This window comes from Manis javanica, chromosome 14, assembly GCF_040802235.1.
Source record: "Manis javanica isolate MJ-LG chromosome 14, MJ_LKY, whole genome shotgun sequence".
Lineage (NCBI taxonomy): Eukaryota > Metazoa > Chordata > Mammalia > Pholidota > Manidae > Manis > Manis javanica.
In genome coordinates, this window is record NC_133169.1 from 52,017,348 (window position 1) to 52,040,813 (window position 23,466).

The 23,466-nt window shown below is 36.7% G+C and overlaps 1 protein-coding gene across 18 annotated transcripts in view; it reads left to right on the forward strand.

Annotated features, from left to right (window-relative positions):
- RAPGEF6 (Rap guanine nucleotide exchange factor 6) overlaps window positions 1-23,466 on the forward strand; it is a 235,842-nt gene that overhangs the window by 99,023 nt on the left and 113,353 nt on the right. The window contains exon 1 of one of the 18 annotated variants that reach the window (XM_073222085.1): window positions 12,127-14,577. The exons of the other annotated variants lie outside the window; for them this stretch is intronic. Within the exon in view, the coding sequence (XP_073078186.1) occupies window positions 14,443-14,577 (135 nt within the window). The 5' untranslated portion in view covers window positions 12,127-14,442. Of the gene's footprint in view, window positions 1-12,126; window positions 14,578-23,466 lie in introns of those variants that run through there. 18 annotated transcript variants of the gene reach the window in all.

Below are 23,466 nucleotides of genomic sequence, written 5' to 3' on the forward strand. Positions count from 1 at the left end.
TACTTCTTTGCAGATTTATGCCCCATAGCTTCTATGCCCAGCACATGTCTTGAGGTATCTTTACCAGCTGGAAGGATTATGATACACAGTAATTTTGAGTATGAGGCACAAATTCTAATAAAGGAAGGTTGTTAGGAAGAAAAAGAAAAGCTATAGAAGTAGCAAGGGAAGAAAATATGAGAAGATTATTTCTTTAACACAACTGCTTGTAGAGTAACGTAAGCATGTATAGGTTTTAACAAACTACTAATTAAATTATGTATACACATTAACAGAACAGGAATACAGATACATAGCAAAAGCAGACCTACAATTACTGGCCATATCTAATGAAACCAAGAAAACCGGTTAAGTAACTCAGGCATTTCTGAAAACTTATTAATAATATGATGAATATTGTCTAATTGATTTTGAATAGTTTGAGAAAAATCAGACAAATTAAAACAACACATTCCTGGAAACTTCACATCCCATATGTTCTTTTAACAGCAGACAGTCTGTAGTAGCACAATTGTGAAGCACCACAACTCGCACTTCTCCTAGCTCTTGATTGAGTGCAGATAATACAAAAGCAGTCAAATTCATTGTCTTATTGTATACACAGGTCAGCTTAGATATCTCTTTTTGCATTCCACCAACAAGTCCAAGAACTGGTAGGATGAATGCAGGTGCAACTGGAACAGAGGTGGGATCTAGAAGCTTCAAGTTGTCGTCACAATCAGACGGCAGAGCTTGGAGAAATCTTTCATGATTATTTCTGGGATAATCTATTAGAGCAGGAAGGATGCATCCCACGCCACACATATCTTGATAAAGTGAAGAGAGGGCTTAGGGTGTGGGCTTGTACCACCTGCCCTGCCCCTAAGGTGGGCTGGGTTGTTGTCTGTTTGCTAGGGCTCTTTACAGTGAAGTCACAGGTTATGCTAAGGTACCCTTCTTTATTTGCAGAACACTCAAACATTCCAGGTCACATTGCTCCTGGCCTTTTGTACTTTAACTGATCTCACTGAAGAATGACTCTAGAGCTTAATATTTAACACAGAGTTTTGGTAGGGGGTTTCCTTGCATGTAGCTACATTGCTCTGACTGCAAATACCCTGCCTTCATTTTTCCGGAGGCCCTCACTCTATTCTGTCTAAGCTCAAGGTCCCTGTCTCATTCCCCCCTCTACAGATGGAGACTCTAGCTGCTGCTAGGGAAAAGGGGAAACAACCGTCCTGGCTGCTTCATGCTTAGAGGGGGCACATAAAGGGTGCAGTTAGGTCTCCATCAGTGGTCACTTGAGAGGGCCTCGGAAGATTAGCGCTTCTATTCCAGGTTCCATTTCTATTACTATTTGCAGTTTTATGGCTTCTAGGCAAGATAGGACAAATCATGTTACTAGGTTAAGTCGCAACATCTGGAGTTGGATTTTCCTTTTTGTAGCAACTTGACACGATTAAGAATGTATGGCTGAATATGAGGACTAGAAACAGTAAAATTTTAATTGAAATGATGGGAGAAAACTAAAACATCTGGAGAATCATAGCTAGATATTTTGGGGAAACTAGAATTCTGGATCTAGTCTACGTCCCAATGACTAGTATTAGGATTTAGTTTAGATAAGGCTGCATTATTGAAACAATACTTTTCTCTAAAATCAGCCTCATTTTTATTAGAAGTAACTAGATTAAGAAAGTAATTAACGGTTGGCTTGACTATTTGTGTAAGTGCAGCAAGAAGAGCAATTGATTACATAGGATCTTTTAAATGTGCTTTGCTAGAACTTCTTATAAGGAATTTCAGATTGGACTTCTAAGGCCTCTCGAGGCCAGAAAGCCAAGCCAGGTTTGACATCAGGTTTTGCCTGAAGTACCTGTATATTTGGGTGAATTCCTCTCTTCTTGAGGTCCCCGAGACATTTTGAGGTTCCTGCACCTGCCAGGAAGTGACCTTCCTTAGTAAGGCTGCTGGGAACCTTGTAAGCAAGGTACCAGGCCAGTTCTTCCAAGGGGCTTTGTTGGTTCTGTAAAGCCAACCTTAGTTCCTTAAAGCTGTCTGTTCGTATCAGAGTTTATGCACATGTCTCTCAGGTATGACATTCCAGTCAAAGCCTTGGTAATATAACCTGTGTTTTTAATTGGTCCTCTTACAAGGAAAGCAGATTCTTATTGAACTTATGCAAATAAACATACTACCATGAAATATAAAAATACTGAACGCTTTTAAATTCTGGAGGGGTCAGGTAGGGAGAAAGATAAATGTTTCAATTCTGCTTATAAAGGTATTGTCATTTACTAAACTGTTGTCAGTCAGCTTATAGAAAAAGCTGAAAACACTTTATCAACAACATTTGAAACAAAAAGCCACAAAATCACTTCCCTTAGTTTACTTAATCTTATGAAACCAATACCTGTTCTGCTGAAATCTAGTTCATTACTAGTTTAGGAGTAATAAAACAGTGATTATAAATGACAAAAGACTTATAAATGACAATGGTTAAAGATCTGATGAGAGCTTACTATAAGACAGTTGACATAAGAAAATTTGGATATTTCTGTAATATAAAACATTCAGTAACAAAGCTTGGCATCATTCCCTTTGACAGTGCTTTCCAGGTAAATATATATCAGATAAATAAGCCAAATTAGCCAAATATTTTCTCCGATGAGGAGAAAAAATTCCTTTGACATGTTCCAGGGGCCCTCTGGAAAATATCAGAGTTAATTAGAGGTTAAAGCACCTTTTTTTTTTTTTTCGAGAGGGCATCTCTCATATTTATTGATCAAATGGTTGTTAACCACAATAAAATTCTGTATAGGGGACTCAATGCACAATCATTCATCAACCCCAAGCCTATATCTCAACAGTCTCCAATCTTCTGAAGCATAACGAACAAGTTCTTACATGGTGAACAAGCTCTTACATAGTGAATAAGTTCTTACATGGTGAACAGTGCAAGGGCAGTCATATCACAGAAACTTTCAATTTTGATCACACATCATGAACTATAAACAATCAAGTAAGATATGATTATTCGTTTGATTTTTATACATGATTTATATGTGAATCCCACATTTCTCCCTAATTTTTTTTTAATAAAATGCTTAAGTGGTAGGTAGATGCAAGATAAAGGTAGAAAACATGATTTAGTGCTTTAAGAGGGCAAATGTAGATGATCAGGTGTGTGCCTATAGACTAAGTATTAATCCAAGCTAGACAAGGGCAACAAAACATCTATGGATGCAGAAGATTTCTCTCAAAACGGGGGGTGAGGTTCTAAGCCTCACCTCTGCTGATCCCCAATTTCTCACCTGATGGCCCCCCTGCGACTGTGCCTGTCTTAGGTTGTTCCTCCTTTGAGGATTTTAAAGCACCTTTTGAATTTGATTTTGTAAAGTTGTCAGAAGAAAATTTCTTTGGCATTTGCCTAAATAAGATTGTAGGCTGCCATGAAGCAATACTTATCTATTTAACGAGAATGACAACAAAATACTTCAAAGGCAGATACAGAAGTTTACACAGTTGTTAGCAAAGTTTAACTTTTAGTCCTTTAATATTAAGATCTCATTTTCTTAAATACTCAGACAATTCATTGAGACTTTAAGCATGAGAAACTATTTTGATAGAATTAGAAAACCATTTGCAATCTTTCAACATTAAGAGCAGACTAAGAATTTAAGAAAACTTTGTCTTTTTAACTGAGAACAAAATTCTAATTTTGCTGTGTACTTGATATCACATTTGCTTTAATTTCGCATAGCATAACCATATTAATTCTTCCACAAAGTTTCTACATTTTTTTTTTAGATTTAGAGTTCTTCCTCTTTAAATAAACAGCTATACTTTAGAACAGTTTCTTTTACCTTCAACAAAATGAATTTTCATTCCTTATACTTTCTCTTATTAAAACACATTTTTTCTAGCAAGCAGAGATGTTTTCTTTATTACTTTAAGTAGTTTTATTTAGAACTTAAAACCATTAGGAACTTGAATTTTCAGTGAACACTGAGAAGTAGGCTATTGTAAACTGTTACACTAACATTCTTTAGATTGACAAATTTATGAACACATTTTTTAATTTGTGGAACCGTGTGCTTTATAGCATAATCTCTCACTAAGCACAAAATATGTCTACTTAACTTTGGAAAAACTTTAAAAATTTTAGGTTACTACAAAGATTCTCAGGCTGTTTGTAGGTATACACACTGTAACATACTGTAATACAATAACATACTGTTATTAAGATGTTTGCTTGCTACAGTTATTTAGTTTACTTATTCCTAACAAGTATGCTCACAAAACTTTTACCAAACAATAGACAAAGTCAAGCCTCTCTTTAAGCATTTTTTCTTAAAAGATTTAACAGATAATATCAACTTTAATAACTTTAGGTAAACTTAGGCAGCTGATAACCATAAGGACATGCCCATTACAGTGTAACTTAAATTAGCATTAATGCTTGGTATCTTTTATTAGAATTTTCTGGAAGTTTTAGAATGCCCAATTTTTACAAGTGCTTGTGTTTAAATCAATTTTTATTAATACCATCCAGAGGTAGAAAAATATTTTTCATTTACACACTTAGACACACAGACATACAGATTGAGACATAATGACTACAGTTAGCAACACTTTTCATAAAAGAACATATACACAGACAGATAAACTGATACAAAGATTTGAGTTACTAATATTCAGTTGTCTTCTTTCCTTTTAGCTCATTTGACTAAAAGTATCTCAGTTTTCAAGAGTACACTCTAAAGGTGAGCAGTTTACGTCACTGGGTTAAGGTTTGGATGGCCCCAGACTAACAGGGCTGATGAAAGCTCTGAACTGATAGGGACTATGTGTGTCCAGGGGACTAGAAATGGAATGCAAGTACAATTCTAGCTCCAGTTATTTAAAATCAGGCTGTATTTCAGAAGATAAATTTCTTCCATTTCAGGGAGTCTAGTTTAAAAATCTCCCAATTTTTGAAGATAATAATGAACCCAATAAGAATAGATTTTCACAAAAAAAAATTTTAGAAAACCAATACCCTATTGTAGTAGTCTATGGGACTTTTGACTATTTTCCTTCTTTGTGGCAAAATATATTTAGCTGCATAACTTTATAATATTGTATACATCTCTCAGGGGCCAAGCTTTTCTAATCAGAGACTTAAGATTGGTGGCCAATACTAATCATCTTTTAAGTGGCTAACAGGTGCTCAGACACATTTTATGAGATAAAAAGTACAGCATTTAGTCAGAAATAAGAGCAGTCTCTTACCTTGCAGTGGTGGGCATCAGGTTCCTTGAAACTGGTGAAGTTAGAAGAGAGTTAGGGATGCCCCCTGCCTCACTCAGAGGCCAGGGTAGCCTGAAGAAGCAGGCTGGAAGTCAGAGAGACAGGAAGAGAGACACTCCTCATAGATACCCGGTCGGGCTGTTGCGGTCTGATTCCAGACACACGGGACTTTGAGAAGCCACTGAAGTGTAGCCTCAGCCTAGACTCTCGCAGCTGCCCAGGGCCTTCCTCAGGCAAGGAGATGCCTCTGAAAGGGAATCCTGGCCTCCACTCAGGTGACTTTCCCGGCTCCCAAGGGAGACAGGGGGTCCACTGAGGGAGACGCAGGGGAACCTGTCACTCGAGACTTTGAGATCAGCAGCCGGGCTAGTCCCATTTAAGTGGCTAACACGCCCGATGTTGTGTGCTATAGTCAGCTTACTTCTATAAGGACAGTGAAAGAAAAGGCAGGCTTGGATGCTGATACTTATCTCCTGAGTTATCCCTGACGAGCCCCCAAAGATGATGCCAGTGTTCTTGTTTGCGGAGCTGATAAATGAACTTAGCAAACAGTCAAGGTAGGAGAGCTAAGGGGAGGCTTTATTTAGAGGTAAAGTGAGAGGACAGACAGCTCCTAGCTCATGCCAGAAGGGAACAAGACAGCCCTGTGCACATAGTTTTGACAAATTGTAGGGCTGTTTAACATTCCTTGAGGAAGTACTTTCTATTGGAATCCTTCTGAAGGAGCTTGTAGATTTAAGGAAGGTACAGTGAAAGCAAACTTTTCCCTATCTACCACAGCTAAAGGAATTGTGAAAAAACAATCTTTAAGATCAATGATAACCATGTCCCAGTCTTTCGGAATCATAGCTGGAGAAGGGAGGCCTTCTTGTGAAGGACCCAAGGTTTAAGGACTGCATTAATTTGTCTTAAGTAATGTAAGAGTCTCCATTTTCTGGACTCTGTTTTATAGCGAATACAGGGGAATTCCACAGGCTTGTGGAAAATTCTTATCTATCTAACTGAAGCTGTTCTTGAACTAATGTGTGTAAGGCTGCCAGTTTTTCTTTATTGAGGGGCCATTGATCCACCCAAACAGGTACAGAGATAGTGTTCCCCTGTCTGAGCCTTTTTGAAATCTCTTAATACATTACTCCAATCAGCTTGTCTGACGGTTCCTTGTGGCAGCAACCAGTAACAATGTTTTTTAATGTATTTGTGAAGTTGAGCAAAGTCTTTTTTAGAAGTTTTCACTCCTGAGGTTTTCAGGAGGGCATGGAGTAATTTTAAGTAATCCTCCAGTTTATCTGCTTTAGCTTCATGTTGGCCCATTATAGTGTCCCTGACGTCTCGACCTGTCCCTACGTACGCTCTCCTGGGAGTCTTACCAGATTGACCATCTTCAGAGCTTCCCCGCTCTGAGTTTCAAGGGTCCCTGTTCAGGCGCCACTTGGCAGTCCCTCCCAGCTTCTGACCCGCAGACGGGAGGAGACGCGATGAGTTATTGAAGATCTGAAAGGACCAGCCAGGGCACTCAAGGCGTAACAGCGCAAGAGTGGTGCTGAGAGGGCACCCTTCGTACTTATTGAGCAAATACATGTTAACAACAATAGAATTGTGGGGGGGACTTAATAGACAACCATTAAGTAACTGTAAACTTAATCCTCAGCAGTCTCCAGTCTCCTGGGGCGCTACGTCTTACAAGGTACTAAAACAATAGCAAGGGCAATTAGGTCACAGAAACTGATTTGGTCTTGTTTGTTCTGTTCCTCATCACTTATCAGGAATTACAGGAAAAATAATCAAGTCATATATGATTATACATTTGATTTCTATACTTGATGTATATATTAATCCCATGCTGTATTTTTGAAAAACAAATAGTACATGTGTTTGATGTGCCTGTTATCTTCTCTTAACCTAGATCCCAAGTTCCCCAATAACCTAAATCATAATTTTTTCTTCTTGTTCCCTATGCTGCCTTTGGTGCTTTTTACTTTCACAGGCCCAGATAAGCTGCTGGCCTCCTTTCTCTCTTTTCACATCATAGCACCCGCACAGAAGTGGAACCAGCCTACTTTTCCCAAAGAGACACTTGGAAAGAGGGATTTCCAGTGCAGCACCATGGGTTATGGCTTTATACTTGGAGCATTTCCATTTGCTTACCTTTCTTTACATGTTTTCCTCCCACCAAGTCCATTGTTCTGGGATAGTATGGCAGGTGGTAAGCATGGTCTGAATCTACTAGAATCTAGAATCTACTGTTTGATTTGAGGCTCTCAAATTACTGATTCAACAAGCAGCTCCTTATCATTTGCTACCTCTGACTGAACCTTATGTTCCCTGCTCTAATGGAGTGCCCCTCATTTTACTTGGCCTCAGCACATACTCAGCAAGATAAAGATACATCTGCGAGTGCAGCTGAATAAGAGGGGATTTTTAGGACCAGATCATTTAACTGCTTTTACAGTGGCCATTGAGTAATACCTAGAGGCTTCTACTTCACCATGGATATGACATCTTATTTTTCTAGAAGAATGTGTTTTGTTTTCATAGATTGTGTGTGTGTCTTACTGATTCCTGCACTAAGAAATAGGATCCTGCCCCCCTGACTAGCTCATGAGAAAATAGAGGACTTTGGTCCAAACATGTCATTGCTGAGATCTCATCTTGGAGCATGTCTTAATCCGTTCAGGCTGCTGTAACAAAATATTACAAATTGAGTGGCTTATAAACAACAGTGGCTTATAAAATTAAATTTATTTAAATTCTGGAGCTGTAAGTTGAAGGTCATGTGCCATCATAGTTATTAGGTTCTGGTGAAGTCCCTCTTCCAGACTACAGACAGTCTACCTCTTAACTGTCTTCCTCACCTTGTGGAAAGGGTTAGGGAGCTTTGTGGGGCTTCTCTTAAAAGAGCACTAATCCCAATCATGAGGGCCCCATCCCCCTAGCCTTATCATCTTTCAAAGGCCCCCATTCCCAATACCGTTATTTTGCAGATTAGGATTTCAACATACCTATTTGGGAGGGATACAGATATTCAGACCATCACAGAACAGCAGTGAACAAATAGTTTAAACATTTATTCAAGTCATAATGGAGGAGGTGTAAGTACTCCTGTTGCATCTACTGTCAGAATTTCAAGTCTGGACTGCATACGTCATAATCACTGATGGATGAAGAAACTGTCAACACTGGGAACTTTATTTTGTATTTGTGGACTTGATCCTGATTCTTTTTAATTATATTTTGTGTTTGGTAAATACTTGCAGAATGAAAGAATGAGTGAATAAACCATCTTCTGTCACTTCTAAAGTACAAAGTTTGTGTTTGGAGCCTTTGCTTATTTTATTTGTATATAAAACAGTGAATGGTGACCAGACTGCTACTGAGAAATTTGGAGCTCCACCTCTGAAAATCTGCATCTTTTCAACATTGCTTCTCCTCTTACCCTTTTTACAACACAGAATGCTCTAACAGGTGTGTTCTTTATGAAGCTCTGCACATTAAAGACAGAAGAGGATTTTCTCTTTGTATTCATGAGTGTCTAGCATCTAGTAGGAGAGTTCTGCTTCTCATTTGTCTTCTAGGAGGTAATATAGAATTCTCGAGAGAAAGTTCTTATACCTAGTTAGGTCCTGAGTCCACAAATGAATGGAGAAAAAGCAAAGGGGTGATACTGTAATCAAACTAAGTTGGACAAATGCCTGCCTATAACAGATTCAAAAAAAAAAAAAAAAAATTTTTCCTTTTATTTTTTTGAGAAATTTTTTTGAGAAATTCATTGTAGAAATGTAAAAACCCACAGAAGATTGTTAAGAAAGATACTGGTTGTGATCCTAAAAACTGGAGATAGCTGGTCTTGCTGTTATATTGTATGAGTGTAATAAAGTATTCTCATGCAGCTTCCAGTTTTTCTCCTACTACAAACAACTTGTATAAATAAATATGTGATTCTGATTTTTTCCTTCAGATTGATTTGTTGAAGTTAAATTACTGAGTTAAGGATAACTTTTTAAGGCTCTATATAAGTATTACTAACTTCTAAGTCATTTCAAGAAATTATCTTTATCACTCCATGTGAACTTTTGGAATGTTGGGAGGAGGAAGGCACCACATGCCCCTCTGGTTGTCTGGAGCAGTTCTCCCTCCCCTAAAGGTGACACTGATCCATGTGGATCTTCCTGGGAATCAGAACTGGCAAGATTTTTATCTCATTGGAAATACTTTACACAATAATTGCTAAAGAAAGCTCTTTTGAAGATTGTTTGAAGCCACTCTTATGCTAAAGTATCATCAGCAGTCTAAGATAATGATTTACCAGAGCATTCCAGTTGAGCAGAATAACTGCTCAGACACAGCAAGCAGGTTAATACTGATTGTTACTGCCTTTTAGTTTGATTTGTTATCTGTTCGATAACTGTGCCATTTTGGCATTTGGCTTTTATAGTACTGGAAAACGCGGTATTTAAAATTAGATAAGTAATTAAAGGTAATCTGTAATCCAAGAATTTTCAGATGGAGACAATATTCTCTGTAGTTCAAGTTTTAAAATGAGATTTATTTTTTTACAGTCATGTTTATTTATTGCTCTATTTTATTTATTGGGTTGTTCTTGAAGAAAATAATACACTATTTAAAAATTTTAGGTTGTATGGAGTATATGTAGCATATGCCTGACTAATTACTATATATGTAGAGTGTATTCGTATGTGTCTGTGTGAAAATACTTGATAGAACAGCACGGTGTAGGATAAGGTAGAGGCGTGGTCCTGCCTTTTTATTGTTCCTTCAGTTTCACCGATTCTAATTATAGAAGCTTACATCACCTTAGCTGATGATGAAGGCTTCCCTCCCCCTCTATGCTTTTTCTTCCTCCATCACTCCCTAAGGATGTATCATATTTCATAGTGCATATGTGCCCTGCTGGTGGCTTTGGCAGGGTTCCAACAGCGTGGTGCCGGTCATTTAGTGGACAGAGATGACAGTGTCTGAAGCACTTTGTCTCTTACAGAAGAATAGGAGAATGTTGATATGCTAGCTTCCCTTCTTTCAGAGAGACTGAGGAATAGATAGGATGCAGTTTGAAATAGGAATTCCTGAGGGGCAATAGTAATTAGACTTAACCATGTCTGGTAACTTAGAAAGATTCATTTAAAATGTTCAGATTAAGCACAGGTGGGTGGGGCTTGCTGTGATCCTTTAAACGGGCTTGTATGTTCCCTCAGATCACAGTACAGTGTCAGTTATTCATTTTCTAAAAGCATTAAAGTATTTTTACTACATAAATCAGTACATTTAACGGTTTATATCTCAAAGAAATAAGTGGCCTGCTTATTTTATAAAACTACATAACTTTTGTTGCTCGCCTCCTTTTGAGTTTGGCTTCATTAAGTTGTGATTATAATATTTCACTGTGCATATGGGGAATCAGCTGTAGGACTATGCCCAAGATTACTACAAACCTTGTTTTTGTTGTTGATTTTTTTTTTCATAATGTGTGGAATGTGTATCCTCTGATAACTAACTTCATCTGTGTTGATCTCCTTTTCCCTCCTGTTCAGTGTTACTAATTGAAATAAAAGGTGTATTTATAGTTCACTTATTATTAGAACCTCATCTTTGGCTTTCTGTTCAAAATGATTTCAGATGCTCTGGTTTGTATTTGGGAACAGTTTATACAGTTTACAAAAATTTTAATTATTCACAATATAACATTTACATGTTTATAAAATACTTTGTAAAGATTTGAAGCTTTGCAAAAGCCAGCGTACCTTGAGTCCTGTATTTTGTAATAGATGCAAAAAGACCTTTTTAAAGTGAAAAAGCTCATCAGTAGGCTTAGCACCAGGGCATTTCAGATGCAGGAGAAATGTCTTTTCAAATGGCTCTCCTGTGGTGATGATTCCTAGATGATGTGTAGATCAGGGCGTGCTCCCCTACTGCAGTAACTTCGTTTGAATTGGTAAGACAATGGAATGAGATAGCAATAAAATTCTAAACATGATGGAAACGAAAAGTCGTTTATTCACCTAATCATGTATTTAGTTACTTGCTAAATTACTGACCTCTGTAAAAGAAGTCTCTTTTTTTCTTCAGTGATTAAGAAGTTATGTCATTATTTCTGAAAAAACAATGTGGTGTAGAGTATCAATACAGTGCTGGTTGATTCACATGCTGAATATAGAATTTGGCCTCTTTCTTTCATGGTATTGTTGCACAGGGAGTTTCTGCAGGCTGGTTTCGCCATACAATTCCCTAGGATGGCAGATACTATGAGATGATTGGTAGAACAAGGGGAAGGATGATGTCATCTTCACTTACAGGCCAAACTAAAGGGAAAGAGAGTTGTTCCTTTATTGAGTTGGTGTTTACTACAGTAGTTCTGACATATGGCATTAGTGGATTGCATTTCATGCATAGGGCAGCAGTTTTTTTAAAGCCGCCAAGACATGGCTGCCTCCCTAGCTCAGCTTGCATCCTTTGTGTGCTAGCAGCATGATTTATAAAAAGGGGGAAGGTGCCCATTAGGATTTTGCTTTCCGATTTGGTTGTAATTTATCCTGTTGGTACCATACATGAATATAATTATTGTCTGACATTGAAATCAAAGTGTTCTTGAATCATGTTATGAATGTTATGTACAAAATGTTTGTCTTTTCGAAATTTATCTTTAGGAAGTGTTTGGCTTCATTTACATACATACAAAGTCCCTACTATTTTTCTGTTTTAAAAAAGTGATTTTTAGTTAATTTATTCTTGAATTCTTAACATTTTTTTGAAATTCCATCTCATTGTAGTTTATTCAAATTAATTAAATTGTAAAAAAAATTGGTGCTTGGAACTCAACCCCAGTGTATTTTCCGTGTTTTATGTTTAGAAAACTAGATTCTGTATTTGTGAGGTTTAATTTTACATTTAAATGCAAATTTTGTGTGTTCTTTGGAAATTTTTGGAGAAAACAAATAATCTAAGTTTTATGGAAACCTAAATTCATAAATGATCACATAACTTTGCAAGTATGACTTGTCTTTCTTCAGAATAATATTTAGTTTTACTGAAGTAAGAACTTTACCTTTCTAGTCTTCTTACAAGTAGCATAATTCAGATTGGCAGATCTGAACATAGTGTTCAGAAAGTAACTCATCATTTACTCGGGGGCATTGAAGAACTAATTTGGGGTGGACAGCAGCTAATGACAAGATGTCTCTGTGGCAGTCACTTGAGTCCTTTGTAATAACATCTGTCTCTCAAGTAATGATTTCTCTTATGCTACACATCTGTTTCTCTCAAAATAGTGTTAAGGGAGTAAAGTAGTTCTGTTTGGTTTGTTCATTGATTGTTATTCTCATAGCTAAGTTGCTGAAGGCCTACTGGAGGAATATTTTACCTTGGAAACTAATCTTACTTTGGCCAATGGGAGGCATCATTACAACTTTAAGTGTAACCTAGGGGAATTTGTGCCATAGGTAACTCATGGTGGAAGCATGAAGAGTAAGAGACAGTGCTGGAGGAATTGTGTTACCAGATTGGAAAGAGTGTGGCAAAATTTAAATTTTTCCTGTAATTTTTATTTTAAAATGAGGTTTCCTTTTAGTCCAAGCTCAGTTTGGAAGTTAATCATTTTCTTCTCTGATTCCTTCTGGGTTTTACTGGCCTCTCGTCTCTTTCTAGGAATCGAGTGTTAGGCTGTCGGAAAGTACTCTATTGCATAGATTATTCTTCCTCAGAGTACTTGGTGTTGCTGCAGGATGGCTCTTGTGCCCGGGAATTTTTTTTTTTCAGCTTTCCTTTACAAAATGAAATTCTATTGTTTCCCCTTAAATTTACTATTTACACACAAATCTTACTACTTGTTTTGGTATTTTTTATTTAGAGTGTTCCTGAAGATTATTCCTTTCAAAACAGTTATCTGATAACCAGGAAGTTTTGCAAGCAGAAACCCCTGAATTAGCAGTGTCACGAATACATACATATGTGAGGCTAGGCTGCCTTATGAATTTGCAGTGCAGGAGTATCTAACAAGAGCTGATTATTGTCCCTTGGGAGGACAATACTGTGTTAAATTTGAATAATAATATTAGGAAATATGGCTTCCCAAATAAACCTGTGTATCAATGCACAGAATTAAAAAGTAAAGTGAATTTTTAAAACAAAAATAGTGCATAAGGCTTTTTTTTCCTTGCAGAATTTAGTTTGCTGACATGTCTCACAGAAGGGTGTGTGCTTATGAGTGTGTATGTTTGCAATAAATTGCTCTTTGGGCTACATCTGCAGATACAGTAGCCAATTGATCTAATGCAGTTTCTGAAGGCCTTCTATACAGGTGATGTCATCCTTTTAGCTCTATTCTCCTCCCCCTCTCTTTCCTTCTTATTAGATATTTCATCTTACTGCAGAGCATAGAATCAATAGGAGCTCCTCCTTAGGGAGCTGCTGTGAAACAGGCAAGGACAGTAGAAATTAAGACACTAACATATAGTCTTGCTTTAGCAGAAGATGTAATGTTTTTGTATTATATCATATATAAATTTTCAACCAGAAAGCCAGGTCTAGATCAACAGTACTGTCCTCCTGATTCATTAAAACAAGAAGCAATACTGCAGAGCTGTAAAAGGGTATGTGAGAAGAGAAAATTTTAATTTTGGAGATTCTCAGACATTCTACAAGACAAACCTGTTAGAGCATGTATCTTCTAACTTCCATTTGCTCTGTGGTTGATTTTTTTTCTTTTTTTTAAACCTCTGGTGGTTAAGAATATAAAGAAACTTTATCTTAAGGATACAGTGTTCTTGTTTGCTTCTGATGCAGAATTACTGCAGTGCTTGTTCTACCAAATGAAATAAGTTGAAGAAAAGACAAGGCTGTATTACAGGAGGAAAGGTTTCTCAGAATCCAGGAACACAGATTCGGTGCATGCTGCCGTATTTGCTCCGATTGATACAGTATTAACTGTTGTGTTACCGTTGTGCATGTCTGTGCCAGGTGCCTGAGGAAGCATGTGTATGTCTGTATGTTCTGAGCCAGAAATACAAGCATCTTGATTTACTGTGATTTGCTTGTTAGAAGTGAATGTTTTGATGAAAACTTGCAGTTATTTAGAACGATAGACCAAGCTACTGAAAGCTCCTGATTTTGGTTTGAAAAGAATTTGGACAAGCTGCCTTTATATAACACTGCAAATGGCGTATGATTTGTAAAAAGAAACTTAACAGAATTTTGTCAACATACTCCTCAGTAGAAAGGAAACTACCCTTTCCAGCCCAGGAAATGGCTTTTCTTGTTCGCTGTTATGCCAATTGTCTTCAGCCATGGGCCGCCAAAGTAAGTATTTGATACTATTTTCTTTCAGATTGATATAATCTAGTTACTAGATTTAAATTCTATTTTGAATTGTAAATGAGTTTTATTCTGCTATAATTTCTAAACTTCAAAAATAAAAAGTATAAAGCAATCTTAAAAAGCTCAATTTTGTGGCTGTTTTGTTTTATAATTTAAAGGCATCTCTAAAATATTCTAATGTACCTCTAAGGATTTGAAAAATCTCTTCTTAATAATCTGTAGACCTAAAATGCAATGCATTTGTGAATCATCATTTGGTTATGGCTATTTCTGTACTTTTCTGTGATCATACTCTTCAATTTGAATGTATTACATTGCCTCATTTCCTTAAATGATACATTAGGCTATGGTAGTTTAATCTCTTGTTTATATTATACAACATTGTCACTGATAGGGTGTTACCACATAAATTACTGAGCTGTATTGGTTTACAAAGTCTAGGTAACAATTCTTAAACAGTGAAATAATGTGAAGAAAATACTAATTATAAAATAAATAATATGAAAATATCTTCATCTTTGGTACTTTCAAAATAGTAGTAAGTAAACCATTTGTATCTTGATCCTGATTAAGATCATCTATTGTACTTGCCATTTAAAGCAAACCTATTGACTCACAAAAAAGCAAAATGCTGCATAAAACATGCTAGGTTTTAGGAAAATTGGCTGTGTAATAAATTATATTGTTCATACTGGCTGTTTATATAGATCTGGAATTTGATGCCATTCAAGTTATCTTTCATGTTATGTAAATTTCAAAACAGAAAAACAGGTATGCATTTTTAGTTTTGTTTTTATAATACTAAATGTTTCAGTAAGCACTTCAATTGTAACATTGGCTATGTTAAAATTTCTTTATGGTTCTATTGAATAGAGATAGGCACAGTAGAGACATTTCTTAGGATGATCTGAATCATGTCTTTGTTTAAAGGTTGCTCTACTGATGGTGACTAAGGGGGAAATACTATGATAGCATTGTGGTGTACTGGTTTATCTGAAAGATAGCTCATTGCATCTTTCTTTGAGGCAGCTTCTGGAAGGCATTTAAATTCACTTGCCTGTTCAGCAAACAGCAGATTGAAATGTAAAAAGATGGAAAGAAGCCTAGGTTCACACTTCACTGTACTTCACTTATCTGTAAGGTGTGGATGGCCTCTTTGGTACAGATGCCACCTGTGGGGCCCTATGCATTGCTGCTGCTTGATAGTAGCACTACTAAGGTTTAAAACAACATATACAAGGGAACTGAATGAAGCCAGGGGAAAAAGCTTTATAAAGAAAATCATGAATGAGATACATGGGTTGTTTTTTAGAATACTAACAAAAAAAAACCTTGTGGATACTGGTAACGCACTACTAATTTAAGTAGTGGATTGTGATTAAACACTTTTTATTTATGATTAGTTTTTCAAACTTGCTACTTTTGGTTTTCCAATGCTTTTTACTGGTGTAATTTATTAATTGATGTATATTGTCCATGCTGTGCTACTTGGATCTTTTTACTTCTGAATTCATTTATTTTCTTGATAAAATAAGTGGTTCTAGCAGCAAGAGTAGAGAATGGGAGTGGGAATAAACTTTAAGTCCTGGCTGTTCAAAATGCTTTTATATTTATCCTAAAAATCATTGTTTAATTGCATGTAAAATAATCCAAAGTCTTTTTCCTTTTGCACTTTGAAAAAGTAAATGCAGTGTCTTCTGGCATCAGTGTTGGTGATGAGAAGTTTAGGCTCCTTATGATTCCTGTTCGTTTGTTAAATAATCTGCTTTTCTTCTTGTTAATGGTTAGTTATGTTTTGCTTTGTTTTTTGTTTGTTTTGTCCTTGATGCCATGAAGTTTTACCATGGATTGTCCAGTTGTTTTGTTTCTCTTTGTTGGCTCTTGGAAGCCTCTCTCACTCTAAAGATTCCCATCATCTTCTCTTGGGTGAAATTTTTACTTTTTGAAAACACCTCTTTTTCCCTTACTGCTCCAGATGGTGGAACTCTGGAGCTGACCATAAATTTGTTTGTTTCATGATTTATTTTCATTCTGTGCATTCCAAGTTAGATCTTCTAGCTTACTAACTCATTCTCCACTTGGGGCCAAGTGTTACTCTGCTATTCATCTTTTACATTTCTAAATTTAACCATTGTATTATTTTTGAAATCTCTTAAGTGGTTCTTTTTCACAACCACCTGTTTAATAACTTGTTTTCATTTTATAAATGGTGTTATTTTTCCTCATTGTCTTATTAACTCTTTCTTGATGATTGAATTCTCTTAGTTGAGGTTTTTGGGTTCTTGGGGAGGGCTGACTTGCTTTGAGTGATTCTTGAAGAGCTCACCTTGTGGTCTGTTACTCTTGGCTTGCCCAGAGTGACTCTACTGGGTGGAGGAGGTGTTACTACTTCGGCTTCTATTTTCCTTTTAGGTACTCCTACTGTCTCCTGGTCTAGGAAATGCTTCTAATTCTCATTTTTATGCACAGCTAAATCTACAGATCATCTCTTGGCTCTTACCCTGACCTGTCTGCAGTATTTGACACAGTTGATCACTTTTTCCTCCTTGGTGTACACTTCTTCAGAGTAAAAGTCAGTCCCCACCATGACTCAGTGAACAGTGTGTGCTCTCCTCCTCCCTTTATCTTCTCCTGGACCCCTTGCTCCCTCCAGCTGCTCTGGTTTCCTTGTTTGTCCTCAGACTTGCCACATTCTTATGCTGTTTTCTTCTTCTCTCAACAAGTCTGTCTATACTTTTTATAACTCATGTTAAGTTCAAATATTGGTTGAAAGCTGCTCTGTGGTTTTAAAAATGTTAAAGTGGGGAGAAATATGTCTTAGAAATGAAAAAAATTCTAATATTTTTTGAGTTATTTAACAATGTCTCTCCAACCCTCATCTTTTAGGAAAAATAGTTAGGAATCCATGTTTCCCCTATAGCTTCACATGTATCAGATATACTGTGGGTGTAATATGCCCAAGGCTACTGTGACTAGTTATAGCCATTTCCTTTAGGGCTTTTGAGAAAATTTAGACTATAACACAGGTTCCAGGCTGCTTTTTGGATATTAGAATCTATTTTTAACTTTCTCTTTCATTATCAGCTGACACTTCTATGATATGTCACTCCCTAGTCCTAGAAGCTCCTTTATAATTCTGTGGCTTCTAATTTCATAAAGCCTCCATCTTGTGCCTTGACTAATGTTTGCTGTTACCCATAGATATGATTTTCTTCCATTTCATCTTTTATGCTTCCAGAGTAATCTTTTTAAAAAGCAAATCTCTTCCATTTTCTTGCCTAAAACTCTTCAGTGTCTCTTTTCCTAGCACAGGAAGTGAAAACACCCAGGAACGCTGCACCTGGCCCTTCGTTTGCCATACCCCTCTGCAGGCTTCCATGGCTGAGCTAGACTGGTTTGCTTACTGTTTCCCAGGGCATCAGCTCACGCAGTTTTCTGGCCCTGTACTGTTCACAAGAAATAGAATGTGCACCACATCACATGTAATTTTAAACCCTCTGGTAACCATATTTAGAAAAATAGCTTTTATAGTGAAATTAATATAATGACATATCTGGTAAGGGCTTTTTAACATGTAATAAAAATACAATTGTTTTACTTTTTTTTCAAAATTCAGTTTGTATTTTACATTTATAATATGTCTTAATTTGACCAGCCATACTTCTAGCACTTTAGCCATGTGTGACTAAGGCTACCATCTTTGATACTGTAGTTCTATGTCTTTGTCAGTACTAGTCAATGTGTTTAGTCTTGATTATTCCCAGGATCATCCCAAACATCATTCTCCTTGCTCTCTTCCTCCATGAGATGAGGTCTGTCTAAGTAGCATTATTTAGTATTTTCATTGTTTTTTTTTTTAGTCTCTTAAACCCCATGACTTTTATCATTCTTGTTATGACTGGCCTTAGATGTACACTAAGTGCTTCTTGTTCAGTAAATGGGAAATTAGACCCCCAAGCCTTTTAGCAATTTATTTATATTTATAGTGAATAATGAGTATAGAGTAGAATTCATAAATGTCTTCTATGAGTAGCAAGTGTCAACTTGTAGACTTTGTGATGTGCCCAAGAATCATCTTTATCCTAGGTCTTTTTAAGGTGGATGAATAACTGATTTCTGGATGGGCACAGCACTTTTATATAACACAGCTGTGCTTTTAAAACCAAGTTCTAGTAGCACAAGTTGGAATCTAACAGTTATCTTTGACGAATGCTCTTCTGTCGGAGAATTGTGCAACTTTTAAGCATTGTTTTCAGTGTTAATAGTAAGTATTTCATACTTACAGAGCCCTTTGAATGTCCTTCTCTTAAATGAAATAATGGGGCAGGTTTCAGATAGTGAAGATACTTATTAACCAGTACAGTTAGTTCCCTGCTAACATTCTCGGTTGTGGCAGGTAATTCTTGGAGGTTAAATTTTAAAACAAGTAGAATCTTGAGTATTCATATAATATCATTCTTACGCTGTACATATCCTGCACTCATGCCAGTCTAGATTCAAGTAGGTCTCTGTTGCTGACCCCTTCCCCATTTAATTACTCGATAAGTATTTCTTGGATAGATGGATGCACTGTCCCAAAGCATTGTTTCTTACACTGGCAGGATGCTAATAAGAATATTGGAGGAAAAAAAGTTTAGAGAATGCTGTGTGAAACATTTATTTACTGTGGAACTTCCTGGACCCTTCATAAATATGTTTATGTCATATAGAGTTAAGGCAGAAAAGCTGGTAGGCTGGAAGGACGATTAGGTAGGTGAATTGAGGTTGCTGATGAAAGCTCACCTATTAAGTTCTGACTGGGGCCAGGCAGAAAAGGAAAACAGATGAGAGACAGTGGAGAAAGCTTAAAATACCAAGAATTCCTATTAGAGGATAACCTTTTCCTTTTTGCCTCCTTTGCTATAAAGAAAAGAGAAACTACTGAGTGTTAAGAACTCCCATCTTAAGATCAGGAAATAATGTAGTAGGGAAGAACAACAGATTAATAGTCAGGCCATCTGGGTTTTAGATACCAGTTCCCCTGCTTCCTATCTATCAGACCATGGAGAACTTTTATAATTTCTCTGGACCTTGGTTTCCTAATCTATAAATTGAGTATAATAATTACATCTCCCTCATCTGGTTGTCCATGGCTAAATTAGATAATCTATGTAAAAAGCATATTGAAGGATGTATTTCATAGTTTACATATTAGGTACATGTAGTGAGCACTGAAGTGTTAGCTGCAATCACCATTATTATTATTCCCATGAGATAGAGGTTGAGGGGATTAATATGAAGACCTAAATTGTTTTCTTCATGAAGTAGAAAGCAGATGCTGTTGTATACCTGTAAATCTGTGAGCACTCTTCACTATTAGACTGAGCTCCTAATAGGCAGGACCCATCTCTTTTCATCTTTATGTTACCGGCAGAGTTCCTGGCACAAAGTAGACTATAACAGAGAGTACTAGACCTGGGTTTGAATTCCAACTCCACTACTTACTAGAGAGTGATATCTGGGGCAAGTTGCTTTATCTTATCGTTTCAGTTCTTCTTCACTAAAATAGGGCTAAAATAAAAGCCCCACCAGAACTTAATAGCTGAGCTTTCATCAGCAACCTCAATTGAGTTACCCATTCATCCTTACAGCCTACCAGGTCTGATGAACTCTCCTGTTTTCCACAGTTCCTTTGTCCATTTCCTGTATTATTATCCATTTCTATTTCTGTACACATGCCTTTAGGGTCAAGTGAGTATGAAGATTGCTCAGTACATTGTAAGTATCACTACTAAGCCAATTTGCATACTTTGCTCTTTGGCAGTGGCTCATTGTGTTCCTTTTATGGATGACTTTCTTCTCTTTGGTCTTACCTCTGCAGGACTCTTGGAGTATAAAATGTCTTCCTTCTACCCCTGACACTCCAATGAAACATCTGACATTTTAAAACTACTTTCAGTCTTTGCCTTTCCATATACTTCATTACTAGATGAGAAATTTTTTTAAATCTAAGCAATAGAAACCAACTGGGAGGAAGATCTTTGAGCTGAGACATACTCCCATCAATATTTCTATTATTGTAAACAGTTATAGTTAGTGCATTGATTTTCTGCCTTCTTAAATACACATTATGGAGCTATAAAATGGCCTCTAAGCATGGCTTTAGTTTATCCAACAAGTTTTGATATATAGCATTTTAATTTTTGTTCCACTTAAATATTTTCAAACTACCAACATGATTATGGGCTATTTATAGGTAGATTTTATAACGTCCCAGTATTATTTTTTTATTAAAGTTTCATTGATATATGATCTTATGAAGGTTTCACATGAACAATATTTTGGTTTCAACATTCACCCATATTATCAAGTCTTCAACCCCCTATGGCAGTCACTGTCTATTAGTTTAGTAAGATGTTATAGAGTCATTATTTGTCTTCTCTTTGCTGTACTGGCTTCCCCGTGACCTGCCTATATTGTGATTGTGAATTATAGTGCCTCTTAATCCCCTTCTCCCTCTGCACCCACCTCCCCAATGCCTACCCTTTGGTAACCACTGGTTCCTTCTTGTAGTCTGTGAGTCTGCTGCTATTTTGTTCCTTCAGTTTTGCTTTGTTTGTTTTTTTTTTTTACTCCACAAATGAGTGAGGTCATATGGTACTTGTCTTTCTCTGCCTGGCTTATTTCACTGAGCATAATACCCTCTGGCTCCATCCATGTTGTTGTAAATGGTAGTATTTGTTTTCTTTAAATGGCTGAGTAATGCTCCAGTGTATATATGTACCAAAACTTCTTTATCCATTCATCTGTCAATGGACACTTAGGTTACTTCCCTATCCTGGCTATTGTAAATTGTGGTGTGGTAAACATAGGGGTACATATCTCTTTTTAAATCAGGGATCTTGTTTTCTTTGTGTGAATTCCTAGGCATAGAATTCTTGGGTCAAATGGCATTTCTATTTTTAGTGTTTTGAGGAACCTCCATATTGCTTCCCACACAGTTGAACTAATTTACATTCCCACCAACAGTGAAGGAGGGTTCCGCTTTCTCCACATCCTTGCCACCATTTGTTGTTTCTTGCCTTTTGGATGTTGGTCATTCTACCTGGTGGAAGGTTGTATCTCTCTGTGGTTTTAATTTGCATTTCCCTGATGATTAGTGATTTGGAGCATCTTTTCATGTGTCTGTTGACCATCTGAATTTCTTCTTTGGAGAGGTGTCTGTTCAGATCCTGTGCCCATTTTTTAATCAGGTATTTGTCTTTGGTTGTTAAGGCATGTGAGCTCTTTATATATTTTGGGTGTTGACCCCCATATCTGATGAGTCATTTTTGAATATATTCTCCCATGCTGTAGCATGCCTTTTGTTCTGCTGATGGTATCCTTTGCTGTACAGAAGCTTTTAGCTTGATGTAGTCCCACTTCTTCATTTTTTATGTTCCTCTTGCTTGAGAGATGTGTCCAAGAAAAAGCTGCTCATGTTTATATTCAGGAGATTTTTGCCTGTGTTTTCTTCTAAGAGTTTTATGGTTTCATGACCTAACATTCAGATCTTTGATCCATTTTGAATTTACTTTTGTGTATGAAGTTAGACAATCCAGTTTCATTCTCTTATATGTAGCTGTCCAGTTTTGCCAACACAAGTTGTTGAAGAGGCTGTCATTTCCCCACTGTCTCTTCATGGCTTCCTTTTTGTATATTAATTATTGGCCATATATATGTGGATTTATATCTGGACTCTCTATTCTGTTCCATTGATCTGTGGGTCTGCTCCTGTGCCAGGACCAAATTGTTTTGATTACTGTGGCTTTGTAGTAGAGCTTGAAGCTGGGAAGTGAGATCCCCCGATTTATTCTTCCCTCTCAGGATTGCTCTGGCTATTTGGGGTCGTTTGTTGTTCCAAATGAATTTAGAACTATTTGTTACAGTTCGTTGAAGAATGCTGTTGGTATTATGATAGGGATTGCATTGAATCTGTAGATTGCATTAGGTATGATGGCCATTTTGACAATATTCTTCCTGTCCATGAGCGCAGTATCAATTTCCATTTATTGTTGTCATCTTTAATTTCTCTCACAAGAGTCTTGCAGTTTTCAGAGTAAAGGTCTTTCACTTCCTTGGTTAAGTTTATTCCTAGGTATTTTATTCTTTTTGATGCAGTGGTAAATGGAGTTGTTTTCCTGATTTCTTTTTCTCTTAGTTCACTATTAGTATGTAGGGATGCAACAGATTTCTGCGTATTAAATTTGTATCCTGCAACTTTGCTTAATTTACTTTTTAGTTATAACAGTTTTTAGGTGGATTCTCTAGTGTTTTCTATGAATAGTATCATGTTGTCTGGAAACAGTGACAGTTTAACTTCTTCCTTACCAATTTGGATGCTGTTTTTCTTTGTGTTATCCGATTACTGTAGCTAGGATGTCCATTACTGTGTTAAATGAAAGTGGGGAGAAAAGGCATCCTTGTCTTATTCCCTATCTTAGAGGAAAAACTTTAAGCTTTTCACTATTAAGTATGATGTGGGCTGTGGGTTTGTCATATATGGCCTTTATTATGTTCACATATGTCCCCTCTATATCCATTTTGGTGAGAATTTTTATCATGAATGGGTTTGAAATTTGTCAAATGCTTTTGCAGCATCGATAGACATTATCATGTAGTTTATGTCCTCCTTTTTGTTGATATAGTGTACGATGCTGATAGATTTTCGAATATTGTACCATCCTTGCATCCCTGGAATCCCACTTAGTCATGATGGATGATATATACATATATTTTTGGTATCATTAATCTACAATTACATGAGGAACATTACGTTTACTAGACTCCCCCCTTCACCAAGTCCCCCCCACATATGCTATTAGTCACTGTCCATCAGCATAGTAGGATGCT